General features: G+C 28.0%; 1 protein-coding gene and 1 long non-coding RNA gene across 2 annotated transcripts; one reads left to right on the top strand and one right to left on the bottom strand.

Annotated features, from left to right (window-relative positions):
* LOC124490711 (gamma-aminobutyric acid receptor subunit beta) lies at window positions 1–26,052 on the top strand. The gene is made up of 10 exons (XM_075730360.1): window positions 1–1,570; window positions 16,342–17,177; window positions 20,353–20,441; window positions 20,938–21,005; window positions 21,080–21,306; window positions 21,407–21,489; window positions 21,577–21,720; window positions 21,820–21,944; window positions 24,926–25,375; window positions 25,450–26,052. The coding sequence occupies exons 2-10, from the start codon at window positions 16,492–16,494 to the stop codon at window positions 25,993–25,995; spliced, it is 2,418 nt and encodes an 805-aa protein (XP_075586475.1). The 5' UTR covers window positions 1–1,570; window positions 16,342–16,491; the 3' UTR covers window positions 25,996–26,052.
* LOC142597471 (uncharacterized) lies at window positions 25,761–26,234 on the bottom strand. The gene is made up of 3 exons (XR_012832198.1): window positions 26,112–26,234; window positions 25,886–25,990; window positions 25,761–25,820 (listed from the first exon to the last, which is right to left on the bottom strand). It is a non-coding gene; the product is annotated as an uncharacterized LOC142597471 (long non-coding RNA).
* Between the last annotated feature and the right edge of the window lie 1,157 nt (window positions 26,235–27,391).

The raw sequence follows: 27,391 nt of genomic DNA on the forward strand, positions 1-27,391 counted from the left end.
ACCACCACAGTTATTCATTCTGTCATTTATATATGCAACTCGAAGACCCGTGCGTGTGTGTGCTACCCGTGTTTTTTTTTCTAGTTTCAAACACAGAATTTGTTAATCATCTTATCTATGTATGTCAGTCAATTGATTGTTCGTTTTATGTTGTTTTGGATACTACATCATTCAGCTATTCATTCTTTTTCGCGCCAGTGTTTATGTTGTTTGGTTCAAAAAAAAAAAAAAAATGATGATGATGAAACATATACACACAAAGTTCATTCGATTATTCATCATATTTAAGTTTTATTTTTTTTGTTTGTTTGTTTGTTTTCGGAAATGTTGAATTTTTTTTTTTTTTTTTTTGTTAAATATTCATTCATGCAGTTTTATTTATTTATTTTTGTTGATAGAATTTTTTTTTCTCAGTTTGACATAATTCGTCATCTATGGATCACGTTCCGGTTTTTTCCTGTGTGTTTGTGTGTGCTGTCATCTTCATATATATATGTATTTCACCATCAACATTGTCACTAACCAACTGACCATGTTGTCATCATCAACATTATTATTTTCATTGTGATAGCCAATTTGGACAACTTAAAATTCAAATATATGAATCAGGAAATGAAAATGATGTGAGAAAAAAAAAGTTTAAATCAAAAAAAAAAGCCAGAGAAAAAAAACAACGTTCCGATCCGGAAATTTAATTCATATTGAATGTGTGTGTGTGTGTGAACTGTACTTTTTTTTTCTCAAACACACACCAAAGCCAGAGAAAAAAAATTCCAAAAGTGAATTTTGAAAGAAAAAAAATTTTTTTTTTCTTGTTTCATAACTTTTTTTTTCTACCAGAATGGTAGAATTACAAACTACTACTACTACTACTACTAAATGATTCCATTTTTAAACATCAATTTCATTCATCGTTCATCATCATATGTGTGGATTAAATTTTCAGTGATAAAGAAACAGCAGCAGCAACAACAACAACAACAAAATTCACTTCATAATAAGAACATTTTTTATTTGTCAAAATTTTCAAAAGAAAACTGTTTTGTTGTTCTAATTTGGAACAAAAAGAAAAACATTTTAAATTCAATCAAGCAAATTATATTATGTTGAATCTAATTGGTTGTTGTTTTTTTTCGCGGAATCAAAATAGAAAAAAAAATCAAATTTCTTTGGTTGTGCGTGTATTTACTACGACGACAATAAAAAAAAGAAATAGCCAATGCACTGGTTGCTAGGCTAATCAATTAATCGATTGTCAAACGTTAATGATGATGATGATGACAACTTATTCTCTCGTCGGGACCGATCAAAAAATTTATTGTTTTCACCAATAACAATTGACAACAACAACAACAACAAAAAACAACGTTCAAGTTCCAGCAAAAATAGAAGAAAAGAAACAGTCAATCAAATATCGATTTTTATTTTTTTCTCGCCACCTCTAAAATGTGCAATATCAGTGATTTGACCCTTTTCTTTTTCGTTCTTTCATTCATTCATTCATTGGAAGGAGGTAAATGAATTTTTTTTTATCATTGTTCTTGTTTTACAAAAGAAAAAGAGTAACCAAGTAAGTAACTACTCGATAATTTCTTTCTTTTTTTTTTGTTGATTACAATCGATTCGCGTGATTACATTGATCAACATTTATTGCTAGAATTCAATGTATTTTTCATTGATTTGATTACTTTCTTTTTTTTCTGGCTAATGTTTTTTTGTTCTGTTTCTGTTTTTCCAGTGTTAAAATTTACACACACACACACTGTAAGACGTTAATTGTCGATTTTTTTTTTTTTTTTTTTGCTGTCTTCAATTTTATTTGGATTTTTTTTTCTCTTATGATGATTTTTCGTTTTGATTCTTTGATTTTTTTTTCTTTACATCTCTTCCCATTTATATTTGGCTATCATTTGCAAAAAAAAAACAACAACATTCAAATGATAAAAAAGAAAAAAATCTAACTAATCAAACGAATCAATGAAATGATTACAATTACTATTGACAACTATTGACGAGAAAAAAAAATAGTTAATTCTTCCTCCGTACTATCATTTATTGTTTATTTGTTGTTGTTTTTTTTTTTTTTTTGATTTTTGATCTGATTTTATGTCTAAAAATGATGTTTATTGGATTTATTTTCGCCATTACAATTTTGCTTAGCTGCCATGAAGGCTGGAGATATTCCACAGTGGGTGTGTCTGTGTTGATTGAGATACATCATTTGATTTTTTATTCTTGATAATGGAAATTGATTTGCCACTGGATTTATAAATAGAGAGTTTTCATACCAAAAAAAAAAATAATCGTTTGATGTAGTGAAGCCAACTTTTCTGATGATGAAATTTTTTTTTCCTTTTTGTTTTTTTTTTACTTCATTTTATGTTTTTTTTTCTGATATCAGAATTTTTTTTTCTACCCAGATTCTGTGGATTAAAATTGAATACATAAATTTATTTGCTATTTGTGTGTGTGTGTGTGTGTGTGCGTAAATCTAATCATTTTGATTTTCATCCTAAAAAAAATTTCTCCGTGGCCCCTAAGGCCTGAATCTTAAATTTCATTTTTTTTCCTGTTTCTGGTTGACTTGTTTTTTCTCTCTATCTCTCTCACTTTTTTCATTTGATGATAAGTATTTTTGACATTACATTTTCGTTCATTCAGTAGAAGAAAAAAAATTGTCGCCATCTACACATCATATGAGATTTTGAATGAAAATCTGAATCATTTTTTTTTGTTCATTCACCTGGTTTCCTTTTCAAGTTTCACTATGACTTTTTTTTGATGATTTTTCACTCACCATCACCATCATCATCATCATCATCATCATCATTAACATTATACCCTGGATCCATTTCATTTCAAAATGAATGCAATTTTCTTAAACTCATAATTTGATTTCATCAGTTGATAATTCACATTTGTCTGTCTGTCTAATTGAATCTAAAAGGAATTAAATCACAGTTGAAAATACGAATTGCATTTTGATTTTAGTTTTAGTTCACTTATTATATACCTACACTTTACTCACACATGGACGATTTATTTATTTTTTTTTTTTGCAGTTCGTCCAAATTGTAATTCATTCAGACGGTTATGGTTATGGTTATCATTATTATTCAATGCATTGATGATGCTCGCGGTAGTAGTCACTAATTTCTTCCAGTTTTTTTTCCATTCTTTTGGATTTGATTTGGAAATCATTGAATCTCTCTCTCTTTTTGTTTAATATTTGAATGTTGTTTTTTTTTCTTTGGTTCTTTATTGGTTTCCATTCTATTGTAATGATGATTATTATTATTACAATGATGAAATTGTATCTTTATGATGATGGAAAAAAAAGTAAGAAGAAATGATGTTCTTAATGACCGATAATCAAATGTTGATGATGATGATTATTATGAAAGAAGAAGAAGAAGAAGTAGAAGAAATCGAATCATCATAATTATAATGAAGATCATTTTTTTTCGCTACCCAACATACTATTATTATCTATTGATATTGTGTGCATTTGTATGTTTGTTACATGATATTGAAACGAAATTCACCTAAGTCAGGATTTTTTTTTTGTTGTTTCATTCACGTTTTTCTAAATTGAAATTGAATCATCATCGAATGATGATGATGATGATGTACAATGACAATTTTGATTAAATTCGCTGATTATAAGCATATTTTGTTTTTGCCATTGCCATTCACTGTTTCCGGAGATGTTTCTTGATGTTTATTGTTATTATATTAATATGATGACTATAATCATCAACATACTCGGGGGCCATTGTAGAATATGGCCATATTCATTTTCATTTATTCCATACAACAACAATTACCGTATTACCGTATATGATTTTTATTCGTATTTTTTTTAATTATTAAACGAACAAACAAACAAAAAAATCATTCTCATTTCTATGAGAATAATAATAATAATGAAATTGTGTTGGGAAATGATTTGACGAATTTTTTTTCTTCTTTGCCATTTTTCAAAATGGTCATGTTTGTTTTGTTGTTTTGAAATGGTCAAAAAAAAAAAATGATTCACATGATTCCAATGATGATGATACATGGTTGAATGGGCAATTCAAATGGCCATGAATAACAACGACAACAATTTTGTTGGAATTGAATTGAAATTTCTTTAAAGTTTTTTTTGTTGTTGTTGTTGTTTTGTTCGTGGCCGGTTCATGATGGAGAATACTTTTTCTTATGTTCAAATTCGTATCTGGAAAAAAATGCCGAAAATTTACGAGAAAAACAACATAACCAAAATGGCAAAACAAAACGAAAGAGAAAAAAAAACCCATTTCCTTCATTGATTTCGTCATTTTTTCACGTTTTGTTATCAAAAAAAATTTTTTTTTTTTTTGGTTCATTCTCTAAAAAAAAAGAAAACAAACCTATAGTGTTGTTGTTCAACACACACAAAAAAAATCATAAGAATTGAAATTTTCATCATCATTGAATTTAATGATGGTAATTCTTCAGACATGTCCATTGTGTCCATTGTATGTTTGTGTCTGTGTGTGTGTGTGTGTGAATGTTCATCATCATCATTGGTTCGGTGTTAGAAACCAAAAGAAAAAAAAAATTCCATGTACAAACACATTCGATCCATTCCGGTGGCCAAACATCACGTTTCTCTTATAGTAAAAAAAATGTAGTGAAAAAGATGTTCAATGATGATGTTCATTGATGATGATCATATAGAGAATATTATCATTTCTCTCTCTCTCTCTACCGTTGTTGTTGTTGTTGTTGTTGTTGTTGAATTCAAAACATCCGAGATTTGTTTCTTATCACAAAAAAAAATCTTTTTCTGTTATTCATTATGTCATATATCGTGTTATATATTACACCCACACACACACACACACACACATTCATATATGACATTATTTATTTAGCTGTAGGTTTTTTTTTCTTGTTCATCACTCTTATATAAGTGACATATAAATTTTTGGTAGTAGATTTTTTTTTCTTTCATTCGATGTGTATGGTGGTTATTTTTTTATTTTTTGTTTTGTTTTGTTTGGAATATGGGTGTTGTTGTTGTTTGTTGGCCGCTGGTTGATGCCATAATACAATGATGATGATGATGATGATGACAAGAAAATGAATGAATAAATGAACAACTTAAATAACAAAAAAAAACAACAACAACGACGATATCTGAAAAGCATATTAGTGAGTGTTTATAATGTATGGCTAGAACAATATTCTATATGGTTTCTAATGGCTAAAATTCCTGAAAAATCATCACTGAATTAATATTATAACAACAAGATTGGATACACATACAATGAAACTGAAAGAGAGAGAGAGAGAGAGAGAGAGAGAGAAACAAAAGAATTTTGGATTATTTTTCTTCACTCTCTTGTTTTTAATTCAATCTTTTTTGCCATTTTTTCCATTTTTTTTTTTTTTTTTTTGAATCAAATATCACAGCCAGAGGTGAAGATGGATAACACATACGCACACACACACACATATATATTCATTTATCGTAGCATATGGCCGATTTTTATCTACCACCACCATCAATCTGTGCCAATGTCCTTATAAATTTGCATATATTATGTATAATAAGTAAATCTTTGAATAATTGATGAATTTATAATAATGATAATAGAAAAATGAAGATTGTATATGTGTAATATATAATGAATTAATATTGGAAAAAAATATTGCGTTCATGATGATGAAAACAATTATGCAATTTATATATATTTTCCAAGTGAGAAACAAAAAAAAAATCATCCAGAAATTCTTTACTTTTTTCACTGAACTTTACATCTTTTATTTAATATATATCTAGATGTCTATATTGTTCACTTTCGACATACACACAGTAAATATCGGAAAGCTAGAATCCATGATGATGATGATGATGATAATGGCGATGAAAGTGAGTGATTTTTTTGTTTGTTTGTTTGTTTTTTTTCGTTGTTGTTGTTGTTGTTTACACATGAATCAACTTGAACTGTTTAAGGTGTATTTTTTGTATTATAATATTTACTTCTTGATAAAAGTTTAAGTTTATGGAATAACTGTGTGTGTGTGTGTGTGTGTGTGTGTGTGTGTGTGCTGTACAGTACATTGAAAGAAAGAAAAAAAATGACAAAAAATCAGTGAATATTCTGATGAATCACCTGATTGGCAATGTTTTGTGTGTGTGTGTCTGTGTTATGTCTCATGAGGAATTTTATATTTTTTTTTCATTTCAAAGAATTTTCTAAACGTTGAATCTGTGAATGTGTGCGTGTGAAAGAAAATATTTTTCAAAATTTACTTTGAAATAATCATCATCATTGAAGTTTATGTTATTTTATTTTATTTTTTTTTCGTAATATTTTCACGCATTATGGCAATAATGATAACGCTCGAATGAGTATCGAATCAATTTTTCACAATTTGACACAACAAATCATAACGTGACTGTTTCTGGATTCCTTATGAAAAAAAATGTGACAATTAACCAAAAAAAAAAAAAAAAAAACAAAAACAAAAACAAAAAAAACAAACAAACGAACCTGAGTTATTTTTCTTCGGTATTCTAAATTCTTTTTCTCTCTCGCTTTCTATTCACATTGAGTTTAATTATTTCCATATTTTTTATGCATGATATGTTCATGATGAACTGAGAGTTGATTGTGTATGTGTGTGTGTGTTTGTTTATTACAATTGATGACAGCAGCAGCAGTAGTAGCAGCAGTAGCAGCAGCTTGCTAACTTTACCGGATATGAATATAGAAACAAAAAAAAAAGAATTACAGAGAATAATATTATACGGACAATACTGACCGATTACGGGAAAAAAATCCACTCATACACACACACACACACACACACCATACATATTATTATATTAATTTAATGTAATATTGAAACAACAACAACAATCGATCCATGAAAACGAAAAAAAAATCTATTTGTCGATCGATCTTTGATTTGGCCTTACGTTTGGTTGAATAATATTTAGTTATTCATTTTTTTTTTTTTTGACCCCAGTAATACTGGACTCTTTAGTGCAATGAATTCGAAATTGGATTTTTTGTTTTGTTTTGTTTCTTTGTTTCATATTGAAAAATAACTTGAATATATGGATATTTTTTTTCAATATATTCATATTCCATTTGTGAATGAATCGAATTCATTGGATGATGACAATGATTTGTTGTTGTTGTTATTTAAGTCATCATTCATCATATATAATGTAATTATAAATAATAGTCATAAAATTAAGAGAATCAAAAAAAAGCGTAGAAGTAAAAGAATATCTCACTTTTCACTTTTTTTTTGTTTCTTGTATTCACCATTTTATGATACAAGGTCCTTGGTTTTTGAATCATATTATCACCATCACCATATTATTATGCTGTTTACATGTAATAATGGAAAATTGAAAAGCTAAAAATGTGTTGATGTGTGTTTTTTATACACACAACAACGATATATGATGTTAATCATCGATATATTTGTTTTTTTTTTGCATCCAACTTGGATTCCATTTAATGAATTGAGTAGTTTCTCGTTCATTCATTATTTCATCCATGATCGATACTCATGTTGTTGATGATGATGCCCGATAGCTTTTACATTTTTCTTATTCGATGAATGAAAATTAATCATCATCGCCATCATAGTTATAATAAATATTATTCTTGTTCATCGTCATCCATGTGATGAGTTTCTTTTCATTTTTATTCTTGTTTTTTTGCTTTTTTTTTTGTTGGCCCAAAAGTGTTGAGATATAAATGTTGTTGTTGTTGTTTGTTGAGAAAATTACAATTTGATCTACCATAGTTTACCATTTTATTTACAAAGTAAATTTCTTGAGTGAAAAATAATAATGTTTTCTCATTGTTTGCCTACTTATTACTATGATGATGATGATTATGAAGATGATATTCTTATTTCTGGTAACTTTTTTCTGTTTTGTTTTGTTTCATTTTACCCATTTAACGATATGATATATCCGAAATAAAAAAAAATGATCAAGTTACAAGTGAAGTGCTTTTCCGGCCATCATCATCATTACTGTTGTGGTGGTTTTGTTTTTTTTTCTCCCACCATTTCCGGTCTTAATCAATTTCACTGAATTCATTAGATAAGAATGTACTTTATTTCGCTCAATTTGATGCTAAACAGAAAAAAATTTATTCGAATTTCAGTTGATATTACAAAGACTGGAAACAAACAAAAAAAAACCCACCAAAAAGATGTTTTTTTTCTAGCTATTAACCTATAAACATTCTGTGATTCAAATCTTTTTTATTTCGATGAAAGTAAATTTTCATCATTAGATTCTTATTGTATAAAACGGTAAATTCTGTATTCCATATAGAATATAGAATATAGAATGATCTGATCTGATAATTTGATAATATATACACTGTTGATTTATATGATTATGATAAAAGCACCATTTTGATCAATTATTGTTGTTGTTGTTATTGTTGTTGTAGTCTAGCTAGAAAGAAAAAATGTTCGTGACTTTTACAAGGAATTTTTTTTTTTTTAGGAACTTAATTTATCTTATTACAATTCAAGTTCTTAAAAGTTTTCTCCCATTCTGGTACATGATTTTATTTTAAAGAAAAAAAAAATTTTCATTACATTTTGTATACGCTTAAAGATAACATGTTTCATTTTCTTATTCTTTTGTTCACTTTCATTTTGTTGTTGAATGAGAGAAAACACACACACGAAAATTTCATTAAAAAAAACTTTGAATCAAGAAATTCTATAGAATTGACTTGAATTTTTTTTTATTTAAAAAATCATTGTATGAAATGAAATGAATATGGATGGTGTACAACACAATCATTATGTCATTATATCGTTGTGCGATATATGAATTGAAAATTATTCTATAGAATGATTTTCAAATTCATCCCGGTATCACAATGTTTATTTATTCAATATAGTGATGGATGTGATGTATTTTTTTTTCTTTCGTTGTTTACATTCAAATCATGATTTTCAAATCATCACAAATTGTTTGTTGATGATAGTGGCTGACCATTGGCCATCATCATCAGATTGCTTTGCATTGTGTGTGTGTGTGTGTTGGCAAGTGAACAGAAAAATTTAAATTCAAATTCTTGATTGAAATTTTCATGTGAATATAAAATTACAAATGATTCCCAATGATTCATGTTCATATTGGAAATTCCATAAATTCGTATTAAATCATGTGATTATAAATTATCATTCTGATCACATTATAAAATAATAATCATCGTCATTAATCATTATCATCATCATCATCATCATCAGTAATGTATTGTATTATTCAATGATCAATGTTGATCAATATCTATATTAATCCGTTTCAATTTCAATAATGATCGACGATGTTGTATTTTTTTATTTTTATTTTTCTCTACTTCCATTTTCATTCTGGTTATTATTAATGATTTGGCTAATTATAATAAACGGTAATCATTGAATCATGACCACCAAAAAAAAAAGAATGAAACTAGCCATTTTGTCATTGATTTATTTTATTTTTTTCTGTTTCTTTCTAATCATTTTACATGTAAATATGATGGGAAAAAAATACGCAAAAGATTCATGTCCATTTTTGGGTTTTCCGTTGTTGTTGTTGTTATCGATTCAAAGATTTCTGCATTTTTTTTATGCAGAGCTGTGTCAATGTCAGATTTTTTTGGCTTGTTTTTTTCTGTTGTTTGGTAGAATATTAATTTTTTTCTCTTGGTTGTTTCGGTGAAAAAATAATGGACTTTTGGCACTATTTTTTTTCTTCTTTGTATGTTCGTGTGAGTGTCATCACCAGTGATGGTGTGTTTTGTTGTCACCCTAAAAAAAAGAAGAAGAAGAAATTTTTTTTTTCTGTCAATGAATTTTACACTGGTTGTTTTGTGGGTGTTTATTTGGTAGAATTTTTTTTTTTTTTTTTTTTTGGTCGTTGCTTTCATTTTTTTTCGTTTTATTGTCCAGCGGGAAAATAGCGACGTTTTGAATTTATTTTTTTCTTTTGGTTTGTATTTTTCACACCTGGTCAAAGTGAAAGTTGAAAAATGAATTTCTTTTTTTTCATGTAATGCTGGCTGGCCTAGACATTAAAACATAAATGGCCAGTGGTGAAGAAGTGAATTTTTTGCGTACCAAACAACCAAAAAATAAAAATAATGAGTGAGTGAAAAAGAAAGAGAGAGATGGGCCAAAAAACACCGCCAAAATGGCTGGCATCTTTAGATGACAAGTTGACAATTTTTTTTTTGTCTCACTTGTCACTTGTTTTTTTTCTGTATTGCCATGTTTTTTTTTCTCTAGTATGTGCATCATAATCATCATCATCATTTTTTTTCTGAAGAATTTGCCCTTCCACTATCATTGGTTTCAATGAATGTGTAGACATTTCTTTCATGTTTGATTGCTTTACTTCAACAATAATTCCTTTTTTCCCATTTGTTCTTTCGTCTCCTTTTATTATTTTTATTTAAAATTAACGAATAACACAGAATGAATCTTCTTGATCTAAATGAACTCATGTGTTTTTGTGTGTGTGTGTTTGAAAGTCCATAAAGTTTGTTTTGAAAATTATGGGTAAAAAAGAAGAAAAATTTTAATGAAAAAAATTGATTTTCAATTCAAAATCGAAAAAAATTCAAATCGATTTTTTCGATTTGGATTTTTTCTCCTTTAAAATCTCATTCTAATTTATTGAAATGGTGATGAAATTCACCTTCAATTTCTTTTTCATTCGCATGCCCGTATCATCATTTTAGTTTTCATTCGAAATTCGTCCAACTTTTTTTTATAATCAGTACAAACAAATCTCATCATTTGATATGAATATAAAATTTAAATTTCAACAAATGATGACATAATAAAGTAAATATATTCAAATGAATGTTTCTTGTTTGATGGAGTCTCTCTATTTGAAAAAAAAAAATCATTTCGACCATTGAATTCTTTGTGTGTGTGTGTGTGTGTGTTTTTTTTTCAATATCATCAAATACAAATCAAAATAGAAAAATAATAAGATGAAGAAAAAAAACTCATTTGATTAGATTCAAATCGGTTTTGTTTTCCAGAAATTTTATCTAAAAGATTTTCTTCACTGAATAACACACACACGCACACAATCAAACTGTACGAATTCCGTTTTTTTTCTCGGTTCAGTTTTTCTTTTCTTGTTTTATCAACAAATTTTTCTTTTCTCTTCATTCAAGCGTAAAAACATTTCTTTGAATATTTTCATTTCTTGTTACCGAACATTTTTTTTCGAGTGAATTCGCATGTTTGTCATGATAATAATCGAACAATGAAAATTTTTGATTCACTGATTTTCACAAGATGTTATATGATGGTGACAACTCGTTTTTTTGTGTTTTTTTTGGTGAAAAAAAACCGTACCTCGATTTTGATAATTTTTTTTCACATACAATGACCAGAATTTTCCCGTTTTCTATATGAACACGTTTTATTTTTTTTTTTTTGTTATTTTGTTTGATTATTTATTTATATTTGATAGAACGAAAAACATTTGGTCAGAAAAAATGAATGAATGAATGAATGAATAAATGTATTGACCAATAAACTAATCCGTTAATGAACACCCATACACACACCAACACACCATGTGACCTGAAATAAACAGTGACAGAAATTGTACCAGAAATCAGATAAAGATAGTTTGAGAAAATGGAAGAAAAAGTCGGTCACCAATGAAATGTTTACCGTGAAACATTTCTGGTAACATGAAAACAAAAAATAACATAAATGATTTATATTCATTGGTCGGTCATTAATATGTGTATCTCTCTATTTGATTTCTTTGATTCAGATTCTTTGACATAAATTCAGTAGAAATTTTCCTTAATATTCTACACATTTGTATCTACTGACATTTATTTGTTTGTTCGGTTGTATGTTTTTATTTTCTACAAAACAAAACGAAAAAAAAATTCATTATTATTTCATACAAATTGACACTCTGTTCAATGATGATGATAATGATAATGATGATGATGATGATGATGATGATGGTGGTAGTGGACAAATTTTTTCATGGTTGCCATTGATTTATTTATCATTCACCATTTCTGTTATTGTTGTGGTTTTTTTTCTTTTTTTCTTTCTCAATGTTACACATTTCAGATTCATTACATTATCATCATCATCATCGTCTACACAGTTGGTTCGTTTTTCTTGAAATTTTGTATTTTTTGTTTTCATATTCTAGTCAAGTGAGACAAAATACATCGACAACAACAACATTGTTCCCAGTGACAATCATTTATTACAATTTTCTTTTTCTTTTTAAATCTTTTTCTGTCAAACATAACAACTATTTTAGATTTCAACATCAATTTAGTATATGGAATAGCAATCTACCTTGACATTTTTGTTTTCTGTCAATGAATTTACTTTGCCAGATTATCCTACTACATTGTTTCAATCATTGTTGTTACAAATAAAAAATATGTTTCAAGGTTGAATCATAATATCATGGTTTTGAATGTTTTTGGTATACCATAAGCACTTGGAAATTACTGTTATTTCCCGTGAATTGAACCTATTTTTGATTGTTATTATTATTATTATTATTATTACTTCCACTTTCCACCACCACCACCCCCACAACATTATTTCAAGTGGTTTTACTTTAACTTTTATTGTTGATTTTCAAACTTAACAAGATAAACACACACACACACACACACACACACATACTGTTGGTGAGAGTGTGAAGAAACCAATCTAATATAATGGCAAATTTCTCATGTTTCTCTGGTTGGTTGGCTGGTTGGTTGGTTGTTTTCTTTACAGATTGTGGAATCAAACCAGGAGAGAGAGAGAGTGAGAGAGAAAAAAAAAGAAGAAAAAACCATTAAATTCGGCTTTACAATATTATTGGTCGGTCAATCATGTCAACACTGTTGTTGTTATTATTATTGTTGGTGATATACTGTCATGTTATGTTTGTTATATTCTCATTTTACTTTCTCATCATCATCATTGGTGTTGTTGGTGTTGTTGTTGTTGTTGGTTTATTTGTTTGTTGTTGTTGTTATTTTGTTTGTATATATGGTATTTAATCTGGATGTTTATATATTTAGATTCAAGAATCATCATCATTATATAAAATGAAATGGATTCAATTCATCACAAGCCAACAACAACAACAAACTACAACATCAGTATGGTTTTTATTTTTTTATTTTTTACTTTTTTATTCCAAAGATTTTTATTTTTAGATCATCATCATGTTTTTTTTTTTATTTCATTGATCAAATTGAATGGTTATAACAAAAATAAACGAACCAGAAATTTTTTTTTCTTTCTTTCATTCATTCATCACTAGGTCTATATAAACACTGTATGTATATATATGGTTTCACGTCACATGATGATGATGATGATCCAGAATGAACTTCGTTTTCATTTTTGTTTCCTGGCTAACCAATCTAAATTGCCAATTTGTTAGTGATAGAACCAGAAAAAAAGTTTCCTTTTTCGCATAACATGTTTTTTTCATATTTTCATCAATCCACCCACACATACACACACACACACACACACAAGAGCGAAAACTTTTTATTTGTTAATAATTTTTATTGGTTCACTAATTATTTCGATTTTCAAACTGATCAAAAATGAAAGGTGTGGATTATGTAAACGTTTGGAATTAAGCTAAATGTTTTCTTTCTTTATCCTTTTCTCTTTTTCTCCCATCATCATTATCATCATTATTCATGTATTCAAGGCAGATAAAGTTAACTTTGTGTGTGTGTGTGTGGAAAAATTTAAGTTTTGAAAAAAAACTTTCAACTATGAATTTTGCTGTTGTTGTTGTTTTTCATCCAGAATTTTTTTTCTCATAATGAAAATTAATGAATATTAAATTGACTTGTATTATAATAACAATAATAATAATTATCATCATTATCATAATCTGTGAATGGAATGTGAAAAACTTTTGTTTGTTTGTGTGTGTGTTTTGGAAAGAAGATGATGAAAAAGAAGAAGAGAAAAAGTCTAGAGATTTCCGAGTTTTATTTTTACTATTGAACATCCGTTGCCGTTTCGGTTTCATTCATTCATTGTTTTTGTTTTTCACATTCGGACAACAACAACAACAACAACAATAACAAAATAAAAGTATAGGGTAACCAACTGAAAATCAACCGACCGAGATGACCGATTGAGAACAAAAATGCAACAAAGCGAAACAAAGAAGAAAGAAAGAAGAAAAATTCAATTTATTACATTTGTATACGCCTTTTATCGAACTGTAGATGAACAAATAAATAACAACAACAACAACAACAATAACTTTGGTCAATTCAAGATTCTTTTGTTTTTGTTTTCTACAAATGGGTGCGATGAAAAAAAATGTGAAATTTTTTTTTTCATTTCTCTGTGATTGAAAATAATTTACAGGTGAAATGAACATTTTGCTTGCTTGCTTGCCCCCATTGTGTTGTTGATGGCGATGATTAATGATTCGTGGACAATTTTTTTTTTTTTTGGTTGTAAAATCAGCTGAAAAAAGTGATAACCTTTCAGATGATTTTTTTCTATTATTTATTATACTAAATTAATTTTTTTTTACATGTGGGAACCACCAACCAATGACAATGAATAAATTTAAATATGAAAATGATGATATTCTATGGTTTCTTCTTCATTTTTTTTTATTGAATTTTTTTTTCTTTCATTCATGAAACAAGGACCAAAAAAAAGAAAGAATATAAAAGTGGAAATAATGTGAAAATTGAAAAAAAAAATATAAATCATTACTATGATAATCTCAAATGTTCATGTTGTCGATGGAATTTCATATTCATAAACGTAATGAAGAAGAATTAGGCCTGATTATTATTTGGCCAAAGGCCAAATGATATTCTGTGTGCCGTGTTTTTTTTTAATACCACCACCGTTGGTGATGGTGATAAATATTTTAACTTTTTTTTCTCTCTCTGGTTTCATTCGTGGGTTTTTTTTTCAATGGTGACGGCATAATTTGACGATGATGACAAAATAATAATGAATTAACTTTTACCAACCGTTATGTTGTTTTTTATGATTTGAAACAAATAAATCCCGGTCAATTCTCGGTAATCATGAAGGTGAATCAGATTTTGTTTCATAATAAATCATTTGAATATGAATTTTTTTTTTTTTGACATTTTTCAATTTATTTTACAAATTTTGATTTTTATAAAACTTTTTTTTTTTGGTTTATTGTTTTCACAAAAATCTGAAATGATGAATTTCTGCACTAACAACAACAACAAAATTCTTGATGCGATTGAGCTCAGAAAAAAATCAAATCGAATCAATCAATCAATTGAACATCATTATGGATCACAACATACTTTGATTTTTGTTGGTCATGGTGAACTGATGTTAATTGATTGAATACAAAAGAAAAACTTTTCTTTTCTAAATGAACCGAATGAAAGTCAAAAATCATACGATAATATTTTCTATATTCATCACTGTGTTATCTTTGACCAAAGAAAAAAGAATGGAATGGAATGGAGTTTTCAACCAACGATTTGGTGATGGGGCAAATATAAATATATTCGACAGTTGGAAAAAAAGATGGGCATATCCAAAAATAATGTTTCAAAGTTTTCTTTTTTGTTTGTTTGTTTATTCCATTTTTATTATTCGGTTGTATATTTATTATTATTATTATGATTCTGTTCCATTCGGTTTCGTTTCGTTTCGTTTTCATTCATTGTTGTTGTTGATGATGATTCTATGGATGTGAAACGTAACGTAATGAATGGAATAGAATGGAATGGAAACCACGAAGACGAAAGAGAAAAAAAAATTCAAATCAAGATGAAACTTTACAATAATAACAACTAAAAATAAAAATGACAATGGAGAAAAATGATGTTCATTCAAAAACGATTTGGCTTTCTATTTTTATTTTTCTTTTTTCATCCATTCATTCATTCATTATTCAATTTTTCTCTTTCACTGTGAAAAAATATTTCAATTCGTTATGTCTGCCCGTCCGTCCGTTTGTTTGTTTGTTCATAAACACCACAATTGTTATGGTTGAATTTTTTTTCTGGTCTGTTCATTCGAATATATACAACAAACTTATGGATGACACACAAACAGACAGACTGACAAATGTGGTGATTTTTTTTTTGGAATGGATTTGCCACATTAAAATATCGATCCGAAGAAAAAAAAAATTTTTTTTTTGTTTGTTGACTATGACGATTCACAAGCATTTGGCCATGTTTTTGTTCAGAATTTTTTTTTTGCGTTTTTGTAGAATTTTCATTTGCTGTTCACTTTTAATTTCTTCCATATTCTGATTTTTTTTTACTTTTTTTCATACAGATTTTCTACGTTGCCTTTCAATTTCTTTTTTTTTGGTCAAGAAAAATTTTCAAACAGGGTTAAATGTTGCGCCCCCCCCCAAAAAAAAAGATAATCAACACATCAATGTATTTATGACCTTAATTTATCACCATCATCATCATCATCATTATGTTGGCCAATAATAATGAACATCATCATCATCATCATCATCATCATCTACAACAAGAACATGATGAATGCAACATCTGCAATTGGAAAACATCAAAATTGAAAAAAACAAGAAAAAAATTGAAAAATTCAAGAATCGATGATAATGATGATGATTATGTAATATTGATAATTGCAAATAATAACAAAAAAAATAATTATCAAACAACAACAACAGCGATAATGACAAATATGAAAAAATTTTACAATGAAAATATAATCATCAATAGTTATAATTATTTTTCCATACAATGGTTGTTTGTACACATAATACGTTTATTCATATTATTATTAATATTTATGCCATTCATTATAATTCATCATCGATGGCCATCATCAACATTTATAATTATCATCATCATTGCTACAATGGCTACAGCAACCAATCATCATATATCATCATCATCATCATCATCACCTATTATAAAACAACCATTATCAACAACAGAATTTATTGAAAATAATAATGATGAAATGAAACAATCATTTTCATTATTATCATCATCAATACAACAAACGAGCTCTTCATTATCATTATTGGAAAATAATTTTAATAAAAATATCAACCATCATAATCATCATCCACAGCAGCAATCGTCATCATCATCATCATCATCATCGGATGTGATAACATCAACAAGGCCAAAGTAAGTGAAAGTGAAAAATTATTCATCATCATTTAAAAATCTAGGTTCAAAGGGTCAAATGTTTACTGATGTTCATTCTTTGGAAAAGAATGAAAAACCAGAGAAATAGAAAAAAAAATCTAAAATTTAGATGATAATTTTCCAAGAATTTTGTTCTGACCCACTTTGAAATCAAACAAATACTACCATCATTGGAATATCATCATCAAAATATAATAACTGAATGAAACGAACAAAAAAAAAAGAATAACTTGAAATTCATGCTTGAATTTCAATTCACACAAGAATGGCAAAATAAAATTTTTTTCTTTTTTTTTTTGCTTCAAACAACAAAACAAACAAACGAATTGATTCGTTTGTTTGTTAGTCAGTGATATGAAACGAATTTCATTCAGTTTTTTTTTCTCGTTTTCTAACTCTATCGCCCCATTATGGACAAGGATTGAATTTCAAATTTCAATTTCTATCACATTATTTCGTTGCTATTTGTTTGTTTGTTTGTTTGTTTGTCGAGTGAAGAATAAGAATAATTCACACAAATCTAATTTAACCATAATTTGTATGTGTTTGTAGGCAGTTTGAATTTATTTTTTTTTCGCTATTCAATAAACATGATGACATTGATCATTTTATTTTTGAATACGAGAACGTTTGACATTTACAGATTTTTTTTAGTTTTATTTTCTATGATGATGATGATGGTTGTTGATGTTTTTTTTTTCGCTTTGTTTTTGTTGACCATAAGGAAAAGGGAAAAAATCGTCAAAAAATTAGTTTACTGCAAATATTTCTTTCCATCACCTTTTTTCCTTGGAAATTTATTTTCGTTCGTTGTTCGTTGTCATTCATGTCAAACTTTTTGGAATTAGTTTTTTTTCACGCATTTAATTGATTCGAGATTCATTTAAAACAAACTTTGATTTCTGGATAAAAATGTGCCATAGGCAAACCAGAAATAAAAAAAAAACGTTCTGATGACATTAAATTTCAATTTAAATTTTAATTCAAATTCTTGATAGCTCTAGTTCATTGATTGATGTTATTTTATTTTTTTTTGTTAGTCTTTTTAAGTCACTATCATTATTATCCTGTTCATTGTTGATTCTCAAATGATTCATTCTTTAAATCGATTTTTGTGTGTGTGTGTAAATTGAGAATCATTTTAATTAAAAATCATTTTCATTTCATTTCATTCTGTTTGTATGTATGTACGTGATAAACATTCTTGATTCGATTCTTGTTGATTTTTTCAAATGATCACTTGTCACTTGAATATAAAAAAAAAATTCTTTTCATCAAACATCAACGAAAAAAAAAGAGAGAATCAACTGATGTCATTATGTTGTCAAAAGATCGGTTGTCAATATTCTCGCTTTCTTTTCATACCTTTTTTTTGACAGAAAAAAAGTATTTTTTTTTTGTTAAAATTCCAATCGAGAAACTTTTCATGGAAAATTGTTTCCGAAAAATTTCCCATAATTATCTTCATTTTTATTTCAATTCAAATGAATTCTTGAAATTCTTTACATTCAAACTGATTATTATTTCATTTATTATTCCAATTTTTTCTCATTAACTAATTAATTAATTGTATCAAATTGAATCAAATCAAATCTAGATTTGTTTTTCTTTTTCTTTTTTTTTTTGTTTTTTGGTTATTGTCGGACGAGGTTTGTAACGGATAACCAAAAAACGAAAAAAAACCCAAAAAATGGCATTGTTATCATTGTTGGAAATACTACAAAGGCGAACTAAATTCCTAATTAGGAAAGTAAAATTAGAGTTGACTAGGGCTTTTTTTCGACTCGTTTATCTTTGCTGTTAATTTTTTGTTTTGTTTTTGTCAAAATCAATTAACTTGATTATCCTGTTTTTTTTTATCTCTACGAAAAAAAATACTGTCTACCTGGTTTAGATTTTTGAATTTTTTTTTTATTCTTCTTGGTAGTTGTTGTCCGAATTTTTTTGTTTTGTTTCGATAATCATACTCGCACACACACACACACGATACACGCTTCTGGAGATAGATCATATCGATCGCTAGGAATTGATGTAGAATTTTTTTTTTATTATCAGAATGAACATTGTAGATTTAACGATCTTGACATACACACACACACACACAGTGTGTACGAATTAAATTCCGTTATTATAATACAAAAAAAAAGTACCACAGAATCGTATTTGCAATTTACAATCGTTGACTTGGTTTTTCTTTTTCTTTTTTTTTATTCAGGTACTGATTTTCACTATAAAAGAATATAGATATAGATAGGGTTGAACCTTTTTGGTTAGTGATAAAAAAAAAGAAAAATTGGGCCAAACATAAAGTTGTGTTAGTGTGTGTGTTCGTGTTTTGCATATAGATTAAATATAGTTATGTGGATTTGTGTGAAGAGATAAAAATAAAACAAAAATTCTTGCAATCTCTTTTATGAATGGCACGCGTTCTTTTTTTTCTATAGTTTTTGTTTGTTTGTAGCCATAAATAGGTATATATATTTTGGTGTGTAGGTTAACGTGTGTTAATGTGAGTGTGTGGGACGATATTATTAATGAATGAATGTGTGTGTGTGTGTCATTAATGACCTTGATATCTACAAATACTATAAATATTATATAATGGGTCACATATCCATCATCATCATCATTTATTAAAATGGATCAAATATATAGAAAGATTAAAAAAAACGGTAGCACTACAAGTGGAGAATATTCATAAATATAGAGACAATTTGTGCAACTCAAATTTCACTAAAATGAAAATAGTTTGAAAGTTTCATATTACAATTATGAAAGATAATCGTTTACGATTAAAGATTGTCAACAATAATAATCATTATGATGATGATAACAACGGGCAACAACAACAAAAAAAAACGGAAAATTTATTCTCTCAATAAATAATAATGATAAAAAAAAGTTTCTGAAAAGAAAAAAGTTTAGAATTAAAAAAAAAAATAAAAAAACCTAACGATTACCATCTGGTTGATATTATCATACAAACGACATCGGTTTCATTTGTTCGATTCCATGTTGTTGTTGTTGTTGTTGTTTTTGCTGTTTATTTATTAACACCACCTACGCCCACGCACACACACACACCCAAATTTAATCTGAAATTTTTTCGGTTATTTGAAACTAATGATTTTTTTTCTCTCTTTCTTCTCGTTAGACAAACGGCAATTGGACAGAATATAACACGAATATTGAATGCCTTTTTCGATAGTGGTTATGATAAACGTGTACGTCCCAATTATGCTGGTAAGTAAAGTGTGAAAGTAGAAGAAAAAAAAAAGTTTTTTCATTTTCACATTCATCCAATTGTGTGATTGGTGAAACAAAAATAAAATTGAAAACAAAACAACAACAACAACAACAACAAAAAGATTGCTTCTGGGCCATCCAAGTTTGTTGTCGTTTCCGCCATTTTATTCTGCTGTCCAGCATCTAATAATTTATTGAAGATTGAAAAACAAATACAAATATACACAAACACACACACACACACATAGACAGACACACACAGACAGATACCTTGATTTTGATCGATTGAATCAACATCAACAGTATTGTGTATGTTGATCGATCGATGATCAATCAAAATTTCCCATTGGATTTTCATATATATTACGATCTTATTATTTTGTTTTTTTTTTTTTTTTTGATGATTCGACCAGTTTTTTGATAATCGAATTTTTTTCAATTGTTTTTTTTTTCTTCTTCTTCATCATTGTTATTTCATAATTATTCCCAATAGGTCCACCAGTACAAGTTGGTGTTACAATGCATATAATCAGTATCAGTTCAATATCGGCCGTACAGATGGTATATTTTCGACTATTTCGATGATTTATAGATAGATTTTATTAATTGATTTTTTTTTTCATACATTAATATAGGATTTTACATCAGATTTTTATTTTCGTCAATCATGGCGTGATTCAAGACTTAGTTTTCAACCACAGCCCGGTATACAGGCATTATATGTTGGCGCTGAAGTGTCGGAAAAAATTTGGGTACCCGATACATTTTTTGCTAATGAAAAAGCCGCTCAATTTCATATGGCTACAACGCCAAATACATTTATCCGTATCAAATCCAATGGTGATGTGTTCCTTTCTATGAGGTATGGATGGAAAAATATTTTCATTTTCGTTGTAAATGAATAATTCAAAAAAAAAAAAAAAAATAAAATAAAAAACATTTCACACCTTCCTTTATTACAGACTTACAGTAACTTCAAGTTGCCCAATGAATTTACAATATTTTCCAATGGATCGACAAAGCTGTACGATCGAAGTGGAAAGTTGTGAGTATATATATTTATTTTTTTTTCTCATGAGATAGTAAAAAAAAAAAATTCAAATTTAAAATCAAATTAAATTCAACCAACTAGATGGCTATTCAATGGCCGATATACAATATAAATGGGGCATCGATGGCCTAGGATCAGATGTTGTATTGGCCAAAAATTTAGAACTGCCACAATTTAAAGTTTATAAACATTTACAAAGACGTAAAGTTGAAGTTCTTAGTACAGGTATGTATTGATATTTGAATAATTTTTTTTTGTTGTTGTTACATATATTGAATCTAATAACAATTGACCTTGAAAAAAAAACCAAAACAAAACAAATAGGAAATTATTCACGTTTAGTATGTGAAATTGAATTCGTACGTTCAATGGGATATTATCTAATACAGATCTATATACCAGCATCATTGATTGTCATCATTTCATGGGTATCATTCTGGCTTCATCGGGTAAGTTTTAATATTAAAAATTATAAATCGATTGTTTGATGTTTTTTTTACTGGGGAAAATAGTTACAAAAAAAAATATACGGAAATTAAGGATCAAATCTGTCAGCTACATGCGAACATACACACACACACACACACATTAGATCGCTATTTCATAGCAACAAACTTAATATCCTGAGGATTCTTGTACTTGTTTGCATGTTTCTATGCGTGTGTGTAAATATTCTTTCTTATTAATAATGAGATTTTTTTTTGTATATTGAGAAATGTGGTACACGTTTTCATCAATGATGATGATGATGATGATGAGAGAGGTGATACAAATGTCGTTTATTTATTTTTTTTTCGCTACATTTCAATAGAATACATAACAAGAATTCACACACACACACACACACACAGATCTGAATTCTTTCAGATGATGATCATTATTCAATAACAACTTTATATTGAATAGACTAGATATTTTTTTTTTTGATAAACTGCTGCTGCTGTTGTGAATTTCATTTGAATGAAAAAGGAAAATGAAAGAAAAGTGTTAAATCAATTGGCCTCCTATGGCGGTGATGAACTTTTAATAAAAAATAAAAAAAATTTGTACACGATTTGTATGATGAATTTGAGTTTGGTTAGTTGTGTGTGTGTGTGTATGCGTGTTTTTGAATCATAATCATCATCATCATCATCATCGTTATTAATTATATTTTGTTTATTATTAAAATTGGTTCGAAAAAAAATTGTATTCCATTCACCCTTGATTATTATCATAATTTTTTTCTTTCCTTCTGAACCTACAAATAATTCTTCTTATGCCACAAGAATATTAATGATTATGATGATGATGAATTTGAAAAGAAAATTTTTTAAAATTATGTCAGCTTAAGGCAATGAAAGTAAAAAAAAGAAAAAAAAATTACAAAGTTTTTTCTCCATAATTGGCCTTGGTTAAAATCATCAATGGAAAAAAAATGAAAATTGAATTTTGTCACCATCATTATTATGTGATTAATGTGAAAAGAAACAACAACAACAAAAAAAGATGAAGAGAATTTTAATTTGATTTCAATTTTTTTTTTAAACATTTTCCATTTATAAAATTCCTACGAATTTGATGAAAAGAGTTATATTCATTTTTATTTTTGGAATCGACTAGTACGAAGACGAAGACGACGACGACGACAAAAACCTGGTTGAATTTTCAATTTTTTGTTGTTGTTGTTGTTGTTCGTTCCATTTTCGCTCAATTCATGGAACAAATTTTTTTTTTCATCGTTTTGTGTGTTTGTGCCCGTTTCGTTTGTAGAAATGGTTTGTTTATTTATTTTTGTCGAATGAATCGAACGCTGATCGAATCGGTGATCAAATCCAACTAAAAAACGACTGAACCAGAACTTTTTCAAATACCAGCATTGTGTGTGTGTGGAAACAAGGGCCCAAAATATAAAGTGAAGAATTTCTGAATGATTGAAAAAATATATATCTGCCACACTATTGCTATATATATGAAAAAAAACTCGGTAGTTCAACAATGAAAATCGAAAAAGAAACCAAAAAAGAAAAAAAAATTTGAAAAAAAACTTTTGAATTCCTTGAACAAAAAGAAAGAAAGAATGGAAAAATAAAATAAAATTCATTCCATCACATCAGTCGGTGAATTGAGTGGAGTAATTTTTTTTCTACTCTCTTTCTCTCTCTCTCTCTCTCTTTCTTTTACAAACATTTTCCATTAAACAAAGAAAAAACCTACTTACAGTGTCTACCTATATGTTTGTTTTCTGTTTGTGTCTTGTTTCTTTTCAGGTATAGCCAAAAAAAAAACAACACTGACACACACAACAACAAATGATCCATATTCGAGCTGTGATTGTTTTTTTTATCCAACAAAAAAAAAGAAAATATTTTTGCTGTCCATAATAACATGTGTGCGAACGTTATGTTCATCTTTAAAAAAAAACTATACCAAACAATAATAATCCTTAAAGTTAAAAGGAAAAAAAATCACCAAACTTCCATTTTTTATTACGCCTACCCACCCTACACTACATTACCAACATCTTGAATCATTTCAATCTATGAAATAGAAAGAAATAAATGATAATAGTAATGGGCTATTTACGTATTGTATCAGTAGAGAGAGAGAGAGAGAGAATAGTAAGTAGGTAAGTAACTACGGTAGATAGGTAATAATCTTTCAATATGGAATGTCAAAAGACAAAAAATTCGAATGAATCTCTTCTCTTGTTCTCTTTTGTTTGTTGCTAGAACTTTGTATAAGAATAAGCCAAAGTTTTAAGAGAGAAAATTTTTGTTCAAAAAAGAAGCTTCCTATGATGATGATGATGATGGTAGTGGTATTGGACCGAATTACCCGAATAACATCGAAGAATATTCTCATTATTATTAACACACACACACACACACCTAATGGCATATACAAAAAAAACACACACACATAGCTAACGATTATGACATTTATTATTAATAATAATGATCTAAAAAAAAAGAAAGAAACGAAAATTTTTCTCTTCCCCAGTTTTAGTTTCAGTTTCATTCAATGATTCAAGAATCTTATGATTTTCCAAAAAAAAAAAAACATTTTCTTCTTATTTGAGAATGAAAGAAAATTATATTCCATTTATTTTACTGGATGTTTGTGTGTGTGTGTGTGTGTGTGAACAAAAAATTGATCTATTTTGAAGATTTTTTTTTTTTTTTTTGAAATTTTTTTTCTGGTTCTATTTAAGTTTTGATGATAATGATTGCGTGCCATTTTCTTTGAATGATGATGATGATGATGATGATGATGGTTGTTATGAATGTGTCGATCAAATTGCCATCAAAATGTCAAAATGATAAATGTTTTTATTTTTGTAAAAACATTTTGTTGTTGTTTTGAAGAAGAATTTTTTGTTTTATTTTTTTCTGATTTTTGTTTTTTATTTTCATTTAAAAAATTCTATATTCATCATCATTGGATTTAGAATGCAAGTCCAGCTCGTGTACAATTGGGCGTTACAACCGTATTAACAATGACAACATTAATGTCATCGACAAATGCAGCAATGCCAAAAATTTCTTACATTAAATCTATTGATGTATTTTTGGGCACCTGTTTTGTAATGGTATTTGCCGCCTTATTAGAATATGCAACCGTCGGTTATATGGGTAAACGTATTGCTATGCGTAAATCACGTACACAACAAATTGTACGTATATTGAATGAACATCGTGAAAAATGTATTGCAGCAGCTGCGGCCGCTGCACATGAAGCTAAAGATATTGGTGTTGGCGGTGATGGTGGTGGTGGTGGTGGTGATGATGATGATCCAGCTAATGCCATTACTATTCGTCGTCATGGTGCCCTTATACGTACAGCCTCCCTTTATCCGAATATGGAACAATTGGATGAATTGGAATCATATCATAAACGGGTATGATATTTTTTTTCTGATTTCATTTTTCATTTGATTCAATTTTTTTTTTTGGTTATTTCACATTTGATCAGGGTATACGACCACCACATGGTTATGGTGGCCGTCATTCATTTGAAAGAACAGCATCATTGAAAAGTCGTATATTCACCGATAGTAATGGTGGTGGTGATGATCCGGAAACTGGACCAAATTTCAATGATGATCTTAATGTATTTGTAGCTGCTAATTCTGGTTCAAGCACAGCGGTTGGTGGTGGTTCATCACCACCATTCCATACATTAGATCCACATATTTCCGCTGCACTTTATCATCATGGTGAACGTAGTGCTACTGCTGGTGGTAGTACTCGTGTAGGTAGTAGTCGTCGTAGTTTTTCCGGCCTTTATGATACAAATGGCCGTGATATGAGACATTTAGCCGAACGTGCATTTTTACCATCAAGCTATTATCTTAAAAATCAGAATACATTATTCGGTGTTTGTCCAAGCGATATTGATAAATACTCACGTGTTGTGTTTCCTGTTTGTTTTCTTTGTTTTAATCTAATGTATTGGATCATTTATATGCATATTAGTGAATTTCTTATTGAAGATCAACAATTAGATGATGGAACTTGATAACAAATATGATACAAACAAACAAATAAACATGAAAAAAAATCGATGAAAAAAAAACAACACAAGTCCATTTACAATTTTTTTTTTTTTTTTTTTTTTTTTTTGCTAATACATACAAACCAATATTATTCCAACATTCGACACTGAATTCTGGTCATTCAAAAATCGATAAACAAAAATGGATGTGCGAGAGCTGACCACTGAGTTGTATTGTTGTCATCATGTATGTAATAATAATAATTTGTTACATTTATTGTTCGGTTTTTTTATGGATTTTTTTCCACTTGTTTATTTAAAATGGTTTCTATACACCACCCACATATTTATTTTAGAAAAAAAAATATATTGCATTATATCAATCAAACAATCGATTAATCGATTGTTGAATTTTGTTGGTTTTTTTTCCAAGTTTTCTTTTTCTTTTTATATATATGTACAAAATCATCATCGTTATTTATATACACGCCTATCGAATCCAAACACTCTAAATGCACCTTGTTTTTTCTCATCATCATTATCATTATCATCATCAAAACAAAACGAGAATAGATAAATTCCCAAAAGTGCTTCTTTATTTGTCATTTTTTTTCACTATTTATTTCTCGTTTTATTATTGTTTTACACACACACACACACACACTCAACACAAAACATCACTGAATCACGTGTCACGAAATTGTTACAATTCAAATGATGAAATTATATTCGAGCTAACCTTAAACAAAAAACATTGAAAATCGACCTTAATTAAAAAAAAAAAAATTCACATACATCAATCATTGTAAATCATTATATAAATTGTACAAAAAAAAACACGAACATATTTATGATTTGTTTGTTTTTTCATTATATATATGAGAACACACCAGAATTGCATTATAATATACACAAAATTCAACAATCGATTAAATGATATTCGATAATTTGAAAATGGACAAGAGTAAATTGAAGGTTATTTTGAATTTGAAATTGACACCATATGATTATCGGGCAATATAGTTTAATATATGGTGATGATATAGTTATGTTTGTATAGTAATAAATAGAGTCATTATATAATATGAAAATTCATTGAATATATCACCTATAGTCAAAAAGTGTAATTTGACTTTTTTTTCCAGTTTGAAATTGATTGTCAGTTTCAGGTTTTTTGTTTTTGTTTTTCATTCATACCTCTTGGTTTCTTATGGGAATTCAAAAAAAAATCGAATCGATCTGATTGATAGATATTTTCATATACGAATCATCAATCTATAATTTTGTTCATCATCATCATCATCATCATCATCATATTATGCAATCAATTTGTACCCTAAAATTATTATTACATGTTTATATATCCAATGGATTCGATTCCCAATGGATTTTTATTTGGATGGTACTATATGGCCATATA

This window comes from Dermatophagoides farinae, chromosome 4 (assembly GCF_024713945.1).
Source record: "Dermatophagoides farinae isolate YC_2012a chromosome 4, ASM2471394v1, whole genome shotgun sequence".
Classification (NCBI taxonomy): domain Eukaryota; kingdom Metazoa; phylum Arthropoda; class Arachnida; order Sarcoptiformes; family Pyroglyphidae; genus Dermatophagoides; species Dermatophagoides farinae.